Source organism: Fundulus heteroclitus, chromosome 1 (genome assembly GCF_011125445.2).
Source record: "Fundulus heteroclitus isolate FHET01 chromosome 1, MU-UCD_Fhet_4.1, whole genome shotgun sequence".
Taxonomy (NCBI): Eukaryota; Metazoa; Chordata; class Actinopteri; order Cyprinodontiformes; family Fundulidae; genus Fundulus; species Fundulus heteroclitus.
In genome coordinates, this window is record NC_046361.1 from 21524084 (window position 1) to 21537778 (window position 13695).

At 44.1% G+C, this 13695-nt stretch overlaps 2 protein-coding genes across 6 annotated transcripts in view; one reads left to right on the forward strand and one right to left on the reverse strand.

The window, feature by feature from the left end:
* The window catches only part of fmnl3 (formin-like 3), a 47856-nt gene extending 36318 nt beyond the window's left edge, over positions 1–11538 (forward strand). For 2 of the 5 annotated variants that reach the window (XM_036137787.1, XM_036137811.1), the window contains 10 exons: positions 137–339; positions 418–721; positions 804–884; positions 985–1114; positions 1200–1360; positions 1476–1577; positions 4073–4165; positions 4270–4393; positions 6105–6219; positions 9173–11538. In XM_036137787.1, coding sequence (XP_035993680.1) covers positions 137–339; positions 418–721; positions 804–884; positions 985–1114; positions 1200–1360; positions 1476–1577; positions 4073–4165; positions 4270–4393; positions 6105–6196 — 1290 coding nt within the window. In that variant the 3' untranslated portion in view covers positions 6197–6219; positions 9173–11538. Of the gene's footprint in view, positions 1–136; positions 340–417; positions 722–803; positions 885–984; positions 1115–1199; positions 1361–1475; positions 1578–4072; positions 4166–4269; positions 4394–6104; positions 6229–6776; positions 6822–9172 lie in introns of all 5 variants that reach the window. The other 3 variants (XM_036137794.1, XM_036137807.1, XM_036137801.1) reach the window with 3 other exon arrangements.
* Positions 11539–11554: 16 nt separating this feature from the next.
* lrp1ab (low density lipoprotein receptor-related protein 1Ab) overlaps positions 11555–13695 on the reverse strand; it is a gene marked incomplete at its 5' end in the record, with an annotated part of 69132 nt that continues 66991 nt past the window's right edge. Inside the window, one exon of the mRNA XM_036136571.1 lies at positions 11555–13431. Within this exon, the coding sequence (XP_035992464.1) occupies positions 13294–13431 (138 nt within the window). The remainder of the gene's footprint in view (positions 13432–13695) is intronic.

Sequence of the window (13695 nt, forward strand, 5' to 3'; positions counted from 1 at the left end):
ATGTTTTCTAGTTTTAAGTGGGGGTGACAAAAATAAGATTATGCAACTGCAATGAAAGACTAATTTATTTTAGAGTTTATACAAGGGATTCCAATAGAATACAACAGAATGAGACGGTAATGTGTTTCTCGTCCAGGAGCTGGATCTGGAGAAGTTCGAGGAGCTGTTTAAGACCCGAGCCCAGGGTCCGGTTGTGGATGTTTCCTGCACAAAGAGCAAAGTCGCTCAGAAGGCGGTGAACAAAGTCACTCTCCTCGACGCCAACCGGTCTAAAAACTTAGCCATCACGCTGCGAAAAGCCAACAAGACCACAGAGGAGATCTGCAAAGCAATAGAGAAGTATGCATCTGCAATAAGTCGAACCAAAACGAGTCGTTCATTGAACAGGTTACAGATAAACGTCATGTTGCGCTACAGGTTTGACCTGAAGGCTCTGCCTGTGGACTTTGTGGAGTGCCTGATGCGCTTCCTGCCCACCGAGGGCGAGGTGAAGGTCTTCCGTCAGTACGAGCGCGAGCGGCGTCCCCTGGATCAGCTGGCGGAGGAGGACCGCTTCATGCTGCTGTTCAGCAAGATCGAGCGGCTCACCCAGAGGATGAACATCATCACCTTCGTCGGGAACTTCGCAGACAGCATCGGCATGCTCACCCCGCAGCTCAACGCCATAATCGCTGCGTCCGGCTCGGTGAAATCGTCGCCAAAGCTGAAGAGGATGCTCGAGGTCGGCCGCGCTCCTTCGGGGTTGGAACGGTTCTGGTTGAGGAGTAAAAGCTTGTTTTTAAAAGTTTCCTTTTGTCTTTTAGATCATCTTAGCTTTGGGAAACTACATGAACAGCAGTAAACGAGGCAGCGTTTATGGTTTTAAACTACAAAGTCTCGATCTGGTGAGTTAAATACAAGCCAATGCAGCCAACAGTGTATTGTTTTGTAGTTGTTTTTTTTTTGCTAATGATGTCATTATTATTCATTTATTTTGCCGCGCAGCTGCTGGACACAAAGTCCACCGACAGGAAAATGACTCTGCTCCACTACATCGCTCTCATTGTTAAGGAGAAGTACCCGGAACTGGCCAACTTCTACAATGAGTTACACTTTGTGGATAAAGCCGCGGCGGGTTAGTGAGCTCCAAAACCCCTTTTCCACAGGATTTCTCAGTTAGTGATTTCACGCCCCGCTGACCCGTTTCTGAACGTGCGCAGTGTCTCTGGAAAACGTGCTGCTGGACGTCCGAGAGCTGGGCAAAGGCATGGAGCTGATCCGACGGGAATGCAGCCTCCACGATCACCCGGTGCTGAAGGGCTTCGTCCAGGCCAGCGATCCGCAGCTGGACAAGCTGCAGAGGGACGCCAAGGCAGCAGAGGTGCCCACTCCCTAAATCCCAGATCTGTCTGCCGGGAGGAGAGGATGAAACGTTCACAATCACTCGACCGGCGTTCACAGACTGCGCTTCCTCTCTCCCTTCTGCTCAATTTTAGGAAGCCTTCAACAGTGTGGTGAGCTACTTCGGGGAGAGCGCCAAGACGACTCCGCCCTCCGTGTTCTTCCCTGTGTTCGTGCGCTTCATCAAGGCCTACAAGGTGAGGGCGGCGACCTCTGCGTGGCCCTGACACGCTGCGGCCTCCTCCGCGGGCCTTCTGGGAACTTCCCTGGTTTGTTTGAAGCCCCGCCTCAGAGCGGAGAGGAGCAGAGTTTGTTCTGCCTCTCTGTGCCACAGGACGTGGCGCGTAGTCTGAAGGCAAAAAAACAGGAAAGGCTAGCTGGGCCGGACTTTAGAGTTGCAGCTGTGGTGTTTAGACTGCCCCCTGCCCCATCCCCCCCACCCCCCCCCCCCCCCCCCCCCCCCCCATCTGAGCTTTTACCCCGGACAGCCGCGCCCTGGCCCCGCCACTCAGCACACATCCTGGGATTGTTCTCAAAACTGGATTTATGGGATCTGCTTAAGGAAATGTACAAGACACTGGGTACATTTGTCTGTTTGAGTTCATGTAGGGAGTTTGACAGTAAGTCCAGAGCTGCTGGTTTCATTCTCAGTCTCAACCTAAAGTCTCAATGCTAAACCCGATTTCCTAGGAATAAAGTTCCAGTTTTCAGGACAAGGTTAGAGATGAGTGCAGGAACAAAATTCTAGGCTTGACCAGCACTAAGTAGAGCATCATTAGGAAGTAAAAATATAAATCAGAAACGTTACGCGTGCATTAATATAGTCAGACGTGAGTGAATACTAATCAAAGTAGCTTTTGATGTAATTACAGCTGCGTTCCCATTGGATTTTACCACCTTTGCACATTAGACTGATATGTGATACACCTATTTTTCTTCTTTTTTTTGCACACTAGTTCTACACTGCAAAACCGGAACTAGAAATAAGTAAAATGTTCTTAAAATGAGTGTATCTGTCCTTGATTTGAGCAGGTAAATAAGATTATTTGCCAATGGAATAAGATTTTGGCACTTAAAACAGGAACAATTCATATCCATCATGCTATTTCAAGTGCAGGATGTCCAATTATCTTATTTTAGGGGTCAAAATACTCATTCCATTGGCAGATAATCTTATTTACCTGCCCAAATCAAGAATAAATAGACTAACTTTAAGAACATTTTACTTATTTTTAGATCCGTTTTTGCAGTGTAGCTCAGTCAGATGAATCTGCTCTGATCTAATCCGCTCCATATTAGCTCTGGCTGTTTGTTTGGGGTTGTTGTCCCGCTGGAAGACCAACCACCAGCCAACTCTCCAGTCCTCTGAGTCTTTTTATAAGTGTTGCCGAGTATCTAGCGCCATCGTTATTTCTTCTGCTGAACAATAATATGCCCACAGCAATATGCTGCCATCACCATGTTTCACAGCAGGGATTGTGGGTTCATGTTGCTCCTCCACGTATTAGGTTTTGCATTTAGATCATAGAGTTTCACTCTCTTTTCATCAGACCAGAGTACCTTCTTCCAGCTCTTTTCCGTGTCGTCTACATGGCTTTAAACTGGACATCTTTTGGCTTTATTTCAACAACGGCTTTCTTCTTGCTACTCTTCCCTCAGAGGCAGGTTTCTAACTAATAGTTGTCCCGTCAACAGGTTCTTGTACAGGAGCTGTGGATCTCTGCAGCTCCTCCAGAGTTACCACGGAGCTGCATCTCTGATTGATGCTTTTCAGTTCATGCAGACGGCCACGTGTTAGTGGCTTCGCTTGTTTTATGTTCTTGTCAGACTCGTCTCATAGCCTAAAGCTACTTCGCCACAGCTTTACACCTGACCTCCCTGGTCTGTTCCTTGATCTTCATGATGCCGTTTGTTCATGAATGTTCTCTAACACGCCAAATTGATATACAAATACTTCAGTCCATTTGCTAATGCGGGGCTTCTGAAGGTAGTTTATTTAGGGGTATCAGATTTCTGAGGGCTTAAGACACATGCGCGCCACATTTTGATGTTTTTTTTTAATAAAATAAACATTGAGAAGGAAATCTCCTTTTCTTTTCCATTTTTTTTTCATTTCTATAAACACGAACGCTTTTGCAGCGTACATTAGGTGTTGGCTGGCTGGTTGGCACATCGTTGCATTTTGCACAGACTACGTCCTTCTAATAATTGACTGCTGAAGGTTTTCGCCCACCCATGGCTGGCTATGTGGGCCACTGATTGGTCCAAATTACGGCGCTCTGCCCACAAACACATGGCCGGATAGATTCTGTTGTGCTTTTGATCTTCGGGATTCTCGTAGCTAGCTTTAGTTGTTTTTATTCATTTACCGTTTATTCTCAAAGTGATTCTTAATGTATTGTGTCAGGATTTGGGCTGCTGTTGAGATTTTGGTTTCGTGGTTCAGAGGAAGGAAAAGGCTATTCTGGGTCACAAGAACAATCAGAAATAAAGGAAAAGAGTTCCCATCTGCTTCCCTGAGTACAGTTTCTGCAATTATTTAGGTTTTGTTTCTAAAAGATATGAGACGCATGCCTTTCCTGTTTATGTTGGAACCTGTTTTGGTGTGCTAAAAAGGGCCCACACAAGTCTCTTGTCTAGGATTTATTTGAGTTGCCGTTAAATTTTCGTTCGTATTTTCCCATCACAACAGGATGCCGTGGAAGAAAACGAACTGAAGAAAAAGCAAGAGGAAGCGATGAGAGAAAAGCTACTGGCTCAGGAGGCCAAACAGCACGACCCCAAGGTACAGGCCACCCTGAGCCGACTGAAGCCTCTGCGGTGTTTACCCTGTGCTAAATAAAGAACCCGTCGGCTGCCAAAACGCACACATCCTCTCTGCCGATGCAGGTCCAGGCGCAAAAGAAGAGGCATCAGCAGCAGGAGCTGATCGCGGAGCTGCGAAAGCGGCAAGCCAAAGACCATCGGCCGGTGTACGAGGGCAAGGACGGCACCATCGAGGACATCATCACAGGTGGGCCAGAAAGAACCATTAAAGGGCCCCATGTGGGCGACGGCAGCCGCTCCAGGGTTCCCAGGCTGAGGATGACTGTGGTCATCGACTGCTCGGCTCCTTTGAAGTGCACCTTGTGCTACATACTGCAGACACCAGCACATCTGGAGCACAGCAGCACGTAGCAGCGGTTGCTGGCTTGTTTTCCTAACGTGGCGTCCAGCCAGCTGTGAAATTTTACTGCGCCAAAGCGGGTTTCCGTCACAAAAGGCAGTTTTGATGCCAGTTGCGCAAGAAATCGGGATACAAATTTAAAGTCAGCGGTCTCTGCAACTGTTCTGAAATACAAACAGATACGCCCTTCCATGTGAATCAGTGATGTTCTCGTTCTAATCCATAATCATGCCCTAAAAGTGTAAATAATGTCAACGTTGCGTCAGCATTAACTTTTTTTTAATGCAATAACAGCTGGAGAGCTGTAACAGCTTTTGTTCACCAGGCAGTAGGCACGGGCCGGTTTCTCATAATCACTGTATGGCGAGGTTTAGAAGTAGTTCAGTAGTAGTTTAAAATCCACTAAAATGTCCCGCCACATTGTTCCTGCAGGTGCATAAAGCGTAGAGTAACTGGGTTATGCCCCTCATGCTCTTGTGCACTGATGGTCAGCTGGCTGAAAAAAAAGCTGCTCCACTGTTCCTTAAATTTTACCTTGATTGGTCCTGATTTGGTGATCGGTCGGCCAAAACACGATTTTCCTTTGCTCTTCCTATTCAGTAAATGCATTAAAACTAAGACTTTAGTCTATCCCCCAACACAATAAGCAGCAGACTATGCTTTTTATTTTGTTTAATACAAATCTGATAAAAAGTTATGGACATATCCTGTGATACATAAACAGGGATAACCTTGTAACTGTGTCATTTTTTTTGCTGGATTCAAAACTCGTACCCCTATCAAAGAATCCTCCTGCACATATATTTTTATTTTATAGTCTTTAGAAATAAAAAGTTATAGGTAAAAGTTGGAATCGGCAGCTCAGACCTTTAAAAAAAAAAAACAAAATTGGTTTCAGCCAGAAAAGGCTTGTTCTATTTAATCCCTGCTCACCACCAGAGGGGGGTGCTGAAAGCACTGACTGGATGAGCAGTCAGGACCTACATAGTCTGGCTCAGCCGAGGCTCTGTTCCTACAGAAACCTCTCACCAACGCAACGATTCGGGGGGACAGAGAATCTCTGGCGCTCCTCTGGGATTCACAGAACCATGGTTACATACCTAACTTTTGTTTTTTTGCTCACACCAAAGCGTAATCTGACTGTTTGGAAATATTTTGGGTCACGAAAATGGAACAATTAGCTATTATAGATAATATATTTAGGCTTTAGTAAACAATATGTTCTAATATTTTAGCAGCAGTCAGAATAATTGTTGCTTTTCACTTTGAAGTAGAAGTTGAAACATGTTATACGTTTTTAGCTACATGCTGTGGGAATCTCACACCGGCCCATTCCTATTCAGCACTGCCTCATTTTGCCCCCCATGGAGTTTAAGGCCTTTTTAACCGCAGTATTTTCTATTTATTTATTTATGTATTTATTTTGTTGCAGGTTAATTAGCGACTTCTAAATGATTAGAAGTCCGTTTTGTTCCCCAGGGTAGAAGGCAGTGTCGGTGTCTCAGGTGTGACCTGTGTTTCTCTCCCTCCCCTCCCCTCCCCGCCCCTCCTCCCCCAGTACTGAAGAGCGTGCCCTTCACCGCCCGCACTGCTAAACGCGGCTCACGGTTCTTCTGTGAAGCCAACCTCTGCGACGACGCCAACTGCTAGCCCTCCCTCTCTCTAATGCCAAGGTTGTCCAGGTGTCTCCCCGTATGACTCTTAACCCCACTGTGCATGCAGCATGATCCCCGTCCCCCCCACCTCCAACAACAAAAACAACCTTGTTAACTAACTTGGGCCGTCTTCCTTCGGTTGTTTGAGTTTTGTTCTGTTTTTTTTTTTTTTCTTTCTTCGAGATGGCTTTCATCAGGCGTTTGGTGATTGGAGGCAGCCAAACCTCTTGGCCTGGATTAAAAAAAAAAAAAAAAAAAAAAAACTGCAGAAAATGTCTACATGTTGTTGTTGTTTTTTTTTAATGTCGATTTAAAAAAAAAAGACAAACATGTCGACTCGCAGTCAATACTGCAAATCAGCATTTCTGAAACATGCATGGCACAGATGGCTCTGTGAGGCTCGTTAAAGTCTTCCTGAATGAAACAAAGAGGTTTGGCTAAAACGCCGGTTTTATCCAGTGTGACTAACTTTTTTTTTTTTTTTTGGTTTTCTGGCTAACGTATGACTCTTTTTCTTCCCCCCCCCCCCTCCTCTCCTCTACAACCAACGCTGTTTATTCCACCCCCCCTTCCAGCTACAAAGAAGATTAATGACAGTATTTCCCACTCCTAAAGAGCGGGTAAGGAAGGTAGCCTGGCTGAAATCTGGCCTGCTTGGCCCTCAGGCTCCTGTGTGCTGCTACAAGTGATGTCAGCTGCTTCAGCTAGCGCTTCAGACCAGCAAAAAAAAAAAAAAACAGCTTTGCAGCACTAAAATGTATTTTACTACAGGAATTAAAAAAAAAACAAAGACAGCTATTGTTGCAGCCAGGTAATGGTATATGAAACAGTAAAACAGCCCAACTTTTAAGTGAATCTGACTCTTTCCCCCTCGGAGATGAAGTTCCCTGCGTCATTTCCAGTTTAACTCCCCACCCCCGATCCAGAAGATCGTCCCGGTCCCTTTCTGAAACGTGTTGCATGTTGTCTGGTGTTACAGTGTCCGCCATGTTTGTCTGCGCTAACTGTCATCTGCAGCGTGCTCAACAGCTGTTTGGTCAGCAGGCTGAAGAAAGAAAGACCCAACGATTTAATAACGCAGTCCTTGTTTTAAAAGGACTATTAGCCTAAATTTAGTTTTCCAGGTCAGCTGACCAGCTGTTGATCACCGTATGGTAAGCAGCGCGTTGTTGGCGTTTAAGTGTTGCTATGTCTGCATCCCCAAAACCTTGAATTTCTCTATTTTTTTTTTTTTTTCATGTGGATGAAACACAAGGTTATGGGAATCTTCCATCTACCGTTAAGTCTTAAAATGTTTATTCTCTCATTTGGTTATATTGTGCCTCGCATAAGTATTCGTACCCCTTGAACCTTTACCGTGTCACGGCCACAAACTGTGACGTAGCGTTTGTTCTCAGCCCCCCTTTACCCTGATAGTCCAAGAGCAACGTCAGTGCAGCCAAATGTTTCCGGAGGTGATGGGAGTAGCTCGGTCTGGTCATAGATGCAACTGTTTTCGTGAAGGCCAGAGCTGCAGGAGTGGAGCTCGGTCTTGAAGCCACATTTCATCTTCGACATGTTGGACTCCAAGAGTTTTATGCTAGGATTCAGTAAAAAATCCAACCAGTAAAGTGAAAATGTCAACACTGTCACCTCTTCTTCCCATGTACCGAAGAAGAGAGGAACAAGAGGAAGAGACAAAACAAGAAGGAGAAACATTTTTCAGTGCAAATTCATCCATCCATCCATTTTCTAGCACGTCAATCTCTTGTGGGGCCGTGAGGGGTGCGGGTGTCTATCTCCAGCTGTCAATGGGCGAGAGGCGGTGTACACCCTGGACAGGTCGCCAGTCTATCTCAGGGCATCCAGTGCAAATCAATAGATGATTTTCTGTCTGTACGACACACAGGAAGTAAGAAGATTGAGTGGGTTAAGTCGTCTACGGCCGCCTGTTGCCTCCACTCGCGCTGCCTGACACTGGTGCTCAGTGATTTGTTTTCAGCTGAATGTGTGCCCTCTTCAGAGTCTGTTTTAACCTGTTGACAGCGTGTCAGATTTTAGTAAGACTGGTGGCAACCAGTCCGCTTACATCCAAACATCTTGTTAATTTGGGGCAGAGGACATAAGTGAAAAGGCTGCGACAACAAATACGTTATCTGGCAAAGGTATAATATTGGATTTTTCTTCTACTTGGTCTCTTTTTGCCTTGGTCTTGGAATAGCTAGCCTTGAAGGCAACGCTGGCGAAGGGGGTCTGGCAGAGTACATTACTAAACAAACAACATCATGAAGACCGAAGAGCAGGAAAGACGGGCCAGTGACGAAGTTCACACCGTCGTCTGATTGAGTATGACCCAACTTGCAGACCCACCATAACTTTGCCCGTCCACCTAAAGTAAGAGTTCAGACGAGGCCAGCGGCGATCACAGAAGCTGCCAAGAGGCATTTAGGTGTAAAGAGTTATGAAGCATGTTCCGCTTTCATTCCACTTGATTAATTTTTATATCCCATTAAATGAAATATAGAAGTTTGTGGCTGTAATGTGAGAATGCTAAAAAGGGGTAGGAATACTTTTGCAGGGCACCGTGTATCCACTTGGCTGAAATATGACAAAGCAAAAACTCAGCTTCTATTTTATAAAAAAAAAAAAAAAACATCTGACCAAATATTAGCAGACAATAATCCTCCATTAATTAAGGTAAGAGTTGTTTTATCCTCTTGATAGTTATGGAGAACTGTGTTGTTGTTTTTTTAGGCTGCACAGAGTTTTATTTTTATTTTATTTTATTTGGCTGAATTGGACCCAAATAACAGGAACAAGTCGGTTCCTCAGGCCGATTTGATAAGATGGAAACTGAGTTTGTCTTTTTTTTTTTTTTTTGCGCTTGTGGCTCGAAAACACAGAAGCAACGGTTTAAGATTTGACCTCCTAAGCCGTCTAACCTGTGCGTCTCCTCCCTGTTTCTCATCCCTCTTTCCTCGCCTACTCACAGATCTCCGAAACCAGCCCTTCCTGCGAGCTGACGCCTTGATCCGGAGCGGTTGGAAGAGACCCTAAACCACTTACCTGCCGCTCCCCCTTCCCCTTTATAACACTTCCCCCTGTATCCCAGTGGTCCGTCTCCACCCCTGAGGTTGCAATAAACACACAAACACACACACACACACACACATTGCAAAGGGAGGAACGGGGCAGAGCTTTTCTTTTTGGCTAAATAATTTATTTATTTATGGAGGTTCTCCTCTAAGAGCCACTATCAGCGAGCTGGCACCATTAAAGCACAAAGAGGATGCCTCTCCTTTGACTCTCCCCGCTGTGCTGGCGCTGAGAGTCCGACGGGTCGCCAGGCGAGTGTGGCACAGGTGAGACCGGCCTTCGGTCCGTCTGGCGAACGCACTTCCTCGTTGCAGGACCGAGGCCGGGAGGCGGCGCGAAAGGGTTGCCAAAACGGCCCCGTCTGCCTCAGAGACACTTTGCAGGAGGATCCTCCAACACGACACGTCACAACCAGACTCTAGTGGACTATTTATTCGAGTTCTGCCAAGTCTCTCCTGGACGCAGCCAATCAGGACTCGATACCGAGGAATGTTTATGCAGGTTGTATTCAGGAGGAAGATTTTTTTTTCCTGGTTCTTCTAGATGAAGCTAGTCAAACCAAAACGTCTCAAATCATATCTTTCTTAAGAAGTGCCTTTTTTTTTGTAAACAGTGTTATTGTAAGTCAACATAATGTTGTTTCATTTGTTTGAGAATGTACTTTTTTTTTTACAGCATTGTACTATTACCTGCAGCCTTATAATACTGACAATATGTAAGCTGAAAAGCAGGCTTTATCGACACAACACCTAGGAGGTAATTTGTTATTTACGTCTCTGTTAGGACGGTCTGACCTAAGTTATGCCTTACAAGCGGTTGTAAAAAGTAAAATAATCGAATGTTATTGCATGTATCGTGACTAGACTTCCTGTCACACTTTGAGTGGCATTTTGAAAGTGACTTATCTATCAGGTCTCCAAATGTACACGTGTTGTGGAAGGTATCTGCCCAAAAGGTGCATCTCAAACAATTAGAATGTAACACACAGGATTTATTTCAATATGTCGGTTCAAAATGTGAAAATCCTAGATTTGTGGCACACAGAACGATATATTTCGTGTTTATTTCTGTCTGATTCGCTGATTGTGAATTACAGCTAATGAAAGCTCTAAAATCAGAAAATATGAATGATAAGGTCAAGAAAGAAAGATTTTGTAATGTAATGATGTCTGCTTACTAAAAAGTATGGCCAAGTATGTACAGTATATGACGTTAGGGGGCATATTTTGCTTATTTCACTGCATACATGCAGCGTGGCATGAGGAGAACCAGCCCATGCCTCTGCTGAGCTTTTAAGGAAGCCCAGGCTGCTTTAATCGTGTCCTTCAGCTCATTGGCGATGTTGGAGCTTCCTTTGAGTAAGACCTCTTGGCTTAAGTCAGGAGAGTTTGTAAAACTAGGTTTTTAAACCAGCTATGTTCTTAAAATCCCTGAGTAGATGGCTGTGCAGAATCTGGACTTGATTAAACAACGAGGACCAACAGCGGCAGACGATGGCTCCTGTAATCATCACTGACTGTGGACTCTGTGGCCTTGTAAACAGCTGCATGTGGTGTCCCATGAAACTCGTCTCCAGCTGTATTCCTCTCCTTTTGGATCTCCCCCTAAATTATTTTTATTGCGCTTTGCTTCAGAATCCTCTTGAATGCATCAGCTTCCCCTGACGCTCCTTTTTCCTTACACTCAACTTTCCATTAATATGCTGGGATTCAGCAGCCTGTGAACAGCTGGCTTCTTTAGCGATGTATTATTATGACTTACATTTTGTAGTGGACATCAGTGACTGTCTTTTAGGAAGCTTACAGGAATTTTATTAACTAAGCTACAACCAAAACCCAAAAAAATTAAAAAATAAATGCAGGAACTGTATCAGCCTGTGTGTGTTAAATCCATAGAATGAGTTCAAATTGAATGAAATTATTCAAGTCTTTCATATTCTAATTTATTGAGATGCACCTATATTTGTGTTTCTAAGCTTCCTTTTTAGTCATTGCAAATGATTTGTCCTTACACTACATACTTTGGCTTAAACTAGTATGAGACACTATTCTTTACATGAAAGAGTTTTTTTTTTATTAATGTAAATAAAAAAAAAATTTAAATCAAGAAATGTGCTTTGCAGAGGAAATGATTTATGGGATCATCGAGTGGCTGAAAGACGACACTTGCTGTTTAATAAACACGTTGAATAAAAACCTTAACCAGAGTCCAGGGTTGTGAAAAGAAGACCATTTGGGGCCCTTTCTTTGACAAAGCAACATTAAAAAAAAACAAGCAATTTTCTACAGCTTTGTGTTTTATTTCCTAGGATCACGATGCTCCTCTACTCCTCCAAAATGACAGACAGGGCCGTTGTACATTTCTACTAGAAAAATCCATTTAATTCCTTATATCAAAAAAGAAATAAAATTATGACAATCAGATCCACAAACCTGTGGGCTCTTTGCTACCGAAAGAAATCCTCCAACCAAAAAAAAAAATAAAATAAAAAGATGTGATTGCTGTAATTTACATGAGTCGTTTGAACAGAACATAATACGTAAAAGGATGAAGAATACTGTTAACAAGTGAAGGGTAAAGCCAGACGTTCGTCAGTGTGTCGAGTGTGAGCACCATGCGGTGTGATATGGCAGGTATGGCTGATGGTTTTTTATTTTTTTTTAAAGCAGCACAGTGTCCAACACCGAGACAAACGGAGGGTTAGCAGCAAAGCAACACAAAATTAAAAAAAAAAAAATTTGTTTTTAATAATTGCTCGTCTGGAAGCAGATCAGTCTCGCTGTTTGAAATGGACTCAATAACGAGCATTTACCTAAATTACATCCGTTTAAAACCCCCCCCAAAAAAAATCTCACACATCGTACCATCAGTCGGTCTCCCTGGCCTTTCCTGAAAGATTACAATCAAAAGACAAGGAACGCAACGCTAAAAGCAACCTCTGCTGATTTTCAGACTCAGACAATTTTTGTCTCTTTATTTTATTTCATTTTCTAACTCCTAAAACAAACGATGCGGAGCAGCCCCACAGCCCCCCCGTCGCTTCTCAGAAAAACCAAAGGCCACGGATATCCATTCCTGGACTTGTTGTTTTTTTCCCCTTCTTCTTCTTTAATCCAGGAATGTGGACTTACAATCATCCTCATCAACTCTCAGACCGCAACTGAATCATTCATCGCTGCTGACACAGATTACACAAGGACTTTAAAAGTAAGAACAACAAAAAAAAGAAACGTTAAAAATTACAGACTGCCATTTGTTACGGTTTGTTTGTATTCCTGGGATATATTTTCAAGACACTTTGTTAATAGAGTCATATATGTTTATATATATATGGAAATATAGATTTATATATTTATATCTAACTTTAGTCTGTGCAAGGAGGTAAAAGACAATCAGTTGAATGTAGCTGCTGAGTCCTCTGTGTGCATTCCTCTCCTGCCGGCAGCGAACTAAACATGCACGTCTAAAGTGGAAAGCATCCAGGAGGCATTCGTGGTGAGCACTGACATTACTCTCCCAAGCCACTGAAAACTCGTCTTCCTCCAGGATGGAACAGCAACCCCCCCCCTCCCCTCCCTCCCGCCATACAAAAATAAAAATAAAATGAAATCTGCTCGACAGCCGTGTTTCTCCCCCACCCGCATCTTTTACATTTGCACAGAGGTAGTGGCTATATGTAAAGAGGAAGTGAGCAAAAAATGAAAAGGAACTGATAAAATGTCTATAAAATGGGTCGTTTTCCCTCACCGGATAGTATTTTTTTTTTTTTTTTTTTTCCATTATGTCAAAGAACAAAATATAATACTGCAATCACTTAAAAAAGTAGTCCTTCATTTTTTTATACATTTTGTACAGAGTTCCTGCGTTTCTTTTTTTCTCCTTGTTGTTGCTTTTCTTTTTCAGCTGGTAGAGGCATACGATGAGAGAGCGAGAGACTAGAGGGAGCTCGTGGGCTCGGGCTCTGGGTCGGACGAAGCGCCGCCGCGTCGGCACAGTTCCCTCCCCCGGCCCCGAGCTCTACGCCAGCGGGTCGTTCATGTCGTCGTCGGCGGCGGACAGGAGCTCCTTCTTTTCGTCCGTGCTGGCCAGAGAGTTGCGGCTGTTGTGGGCGCCCATGTACAGCGTGGCGTACACGGGGTTGGTGAAGTTGGTGGGCTGCCGGGCACACAGGAGTATAAAGGTTATGTGACACTGAAAGCAAGTCTCAGCCAGATATTAAACTTCTCACTAAGCTATATTTAACATAATCAAGCTTAATTGAAGTTGTTTTTCAGCCTCAGTATGCGACCGAAGTGCTTTAAACACATGCAGGGGGCATCTCAGTGAGTTAGGATCTCCCTGCCGTCTGTCTTTTGTTGTAAAGTGAAAAAAGAAACACGCGATGTGCTCAAACTTTCTCTGAATTTTAAAAGTCCCGAT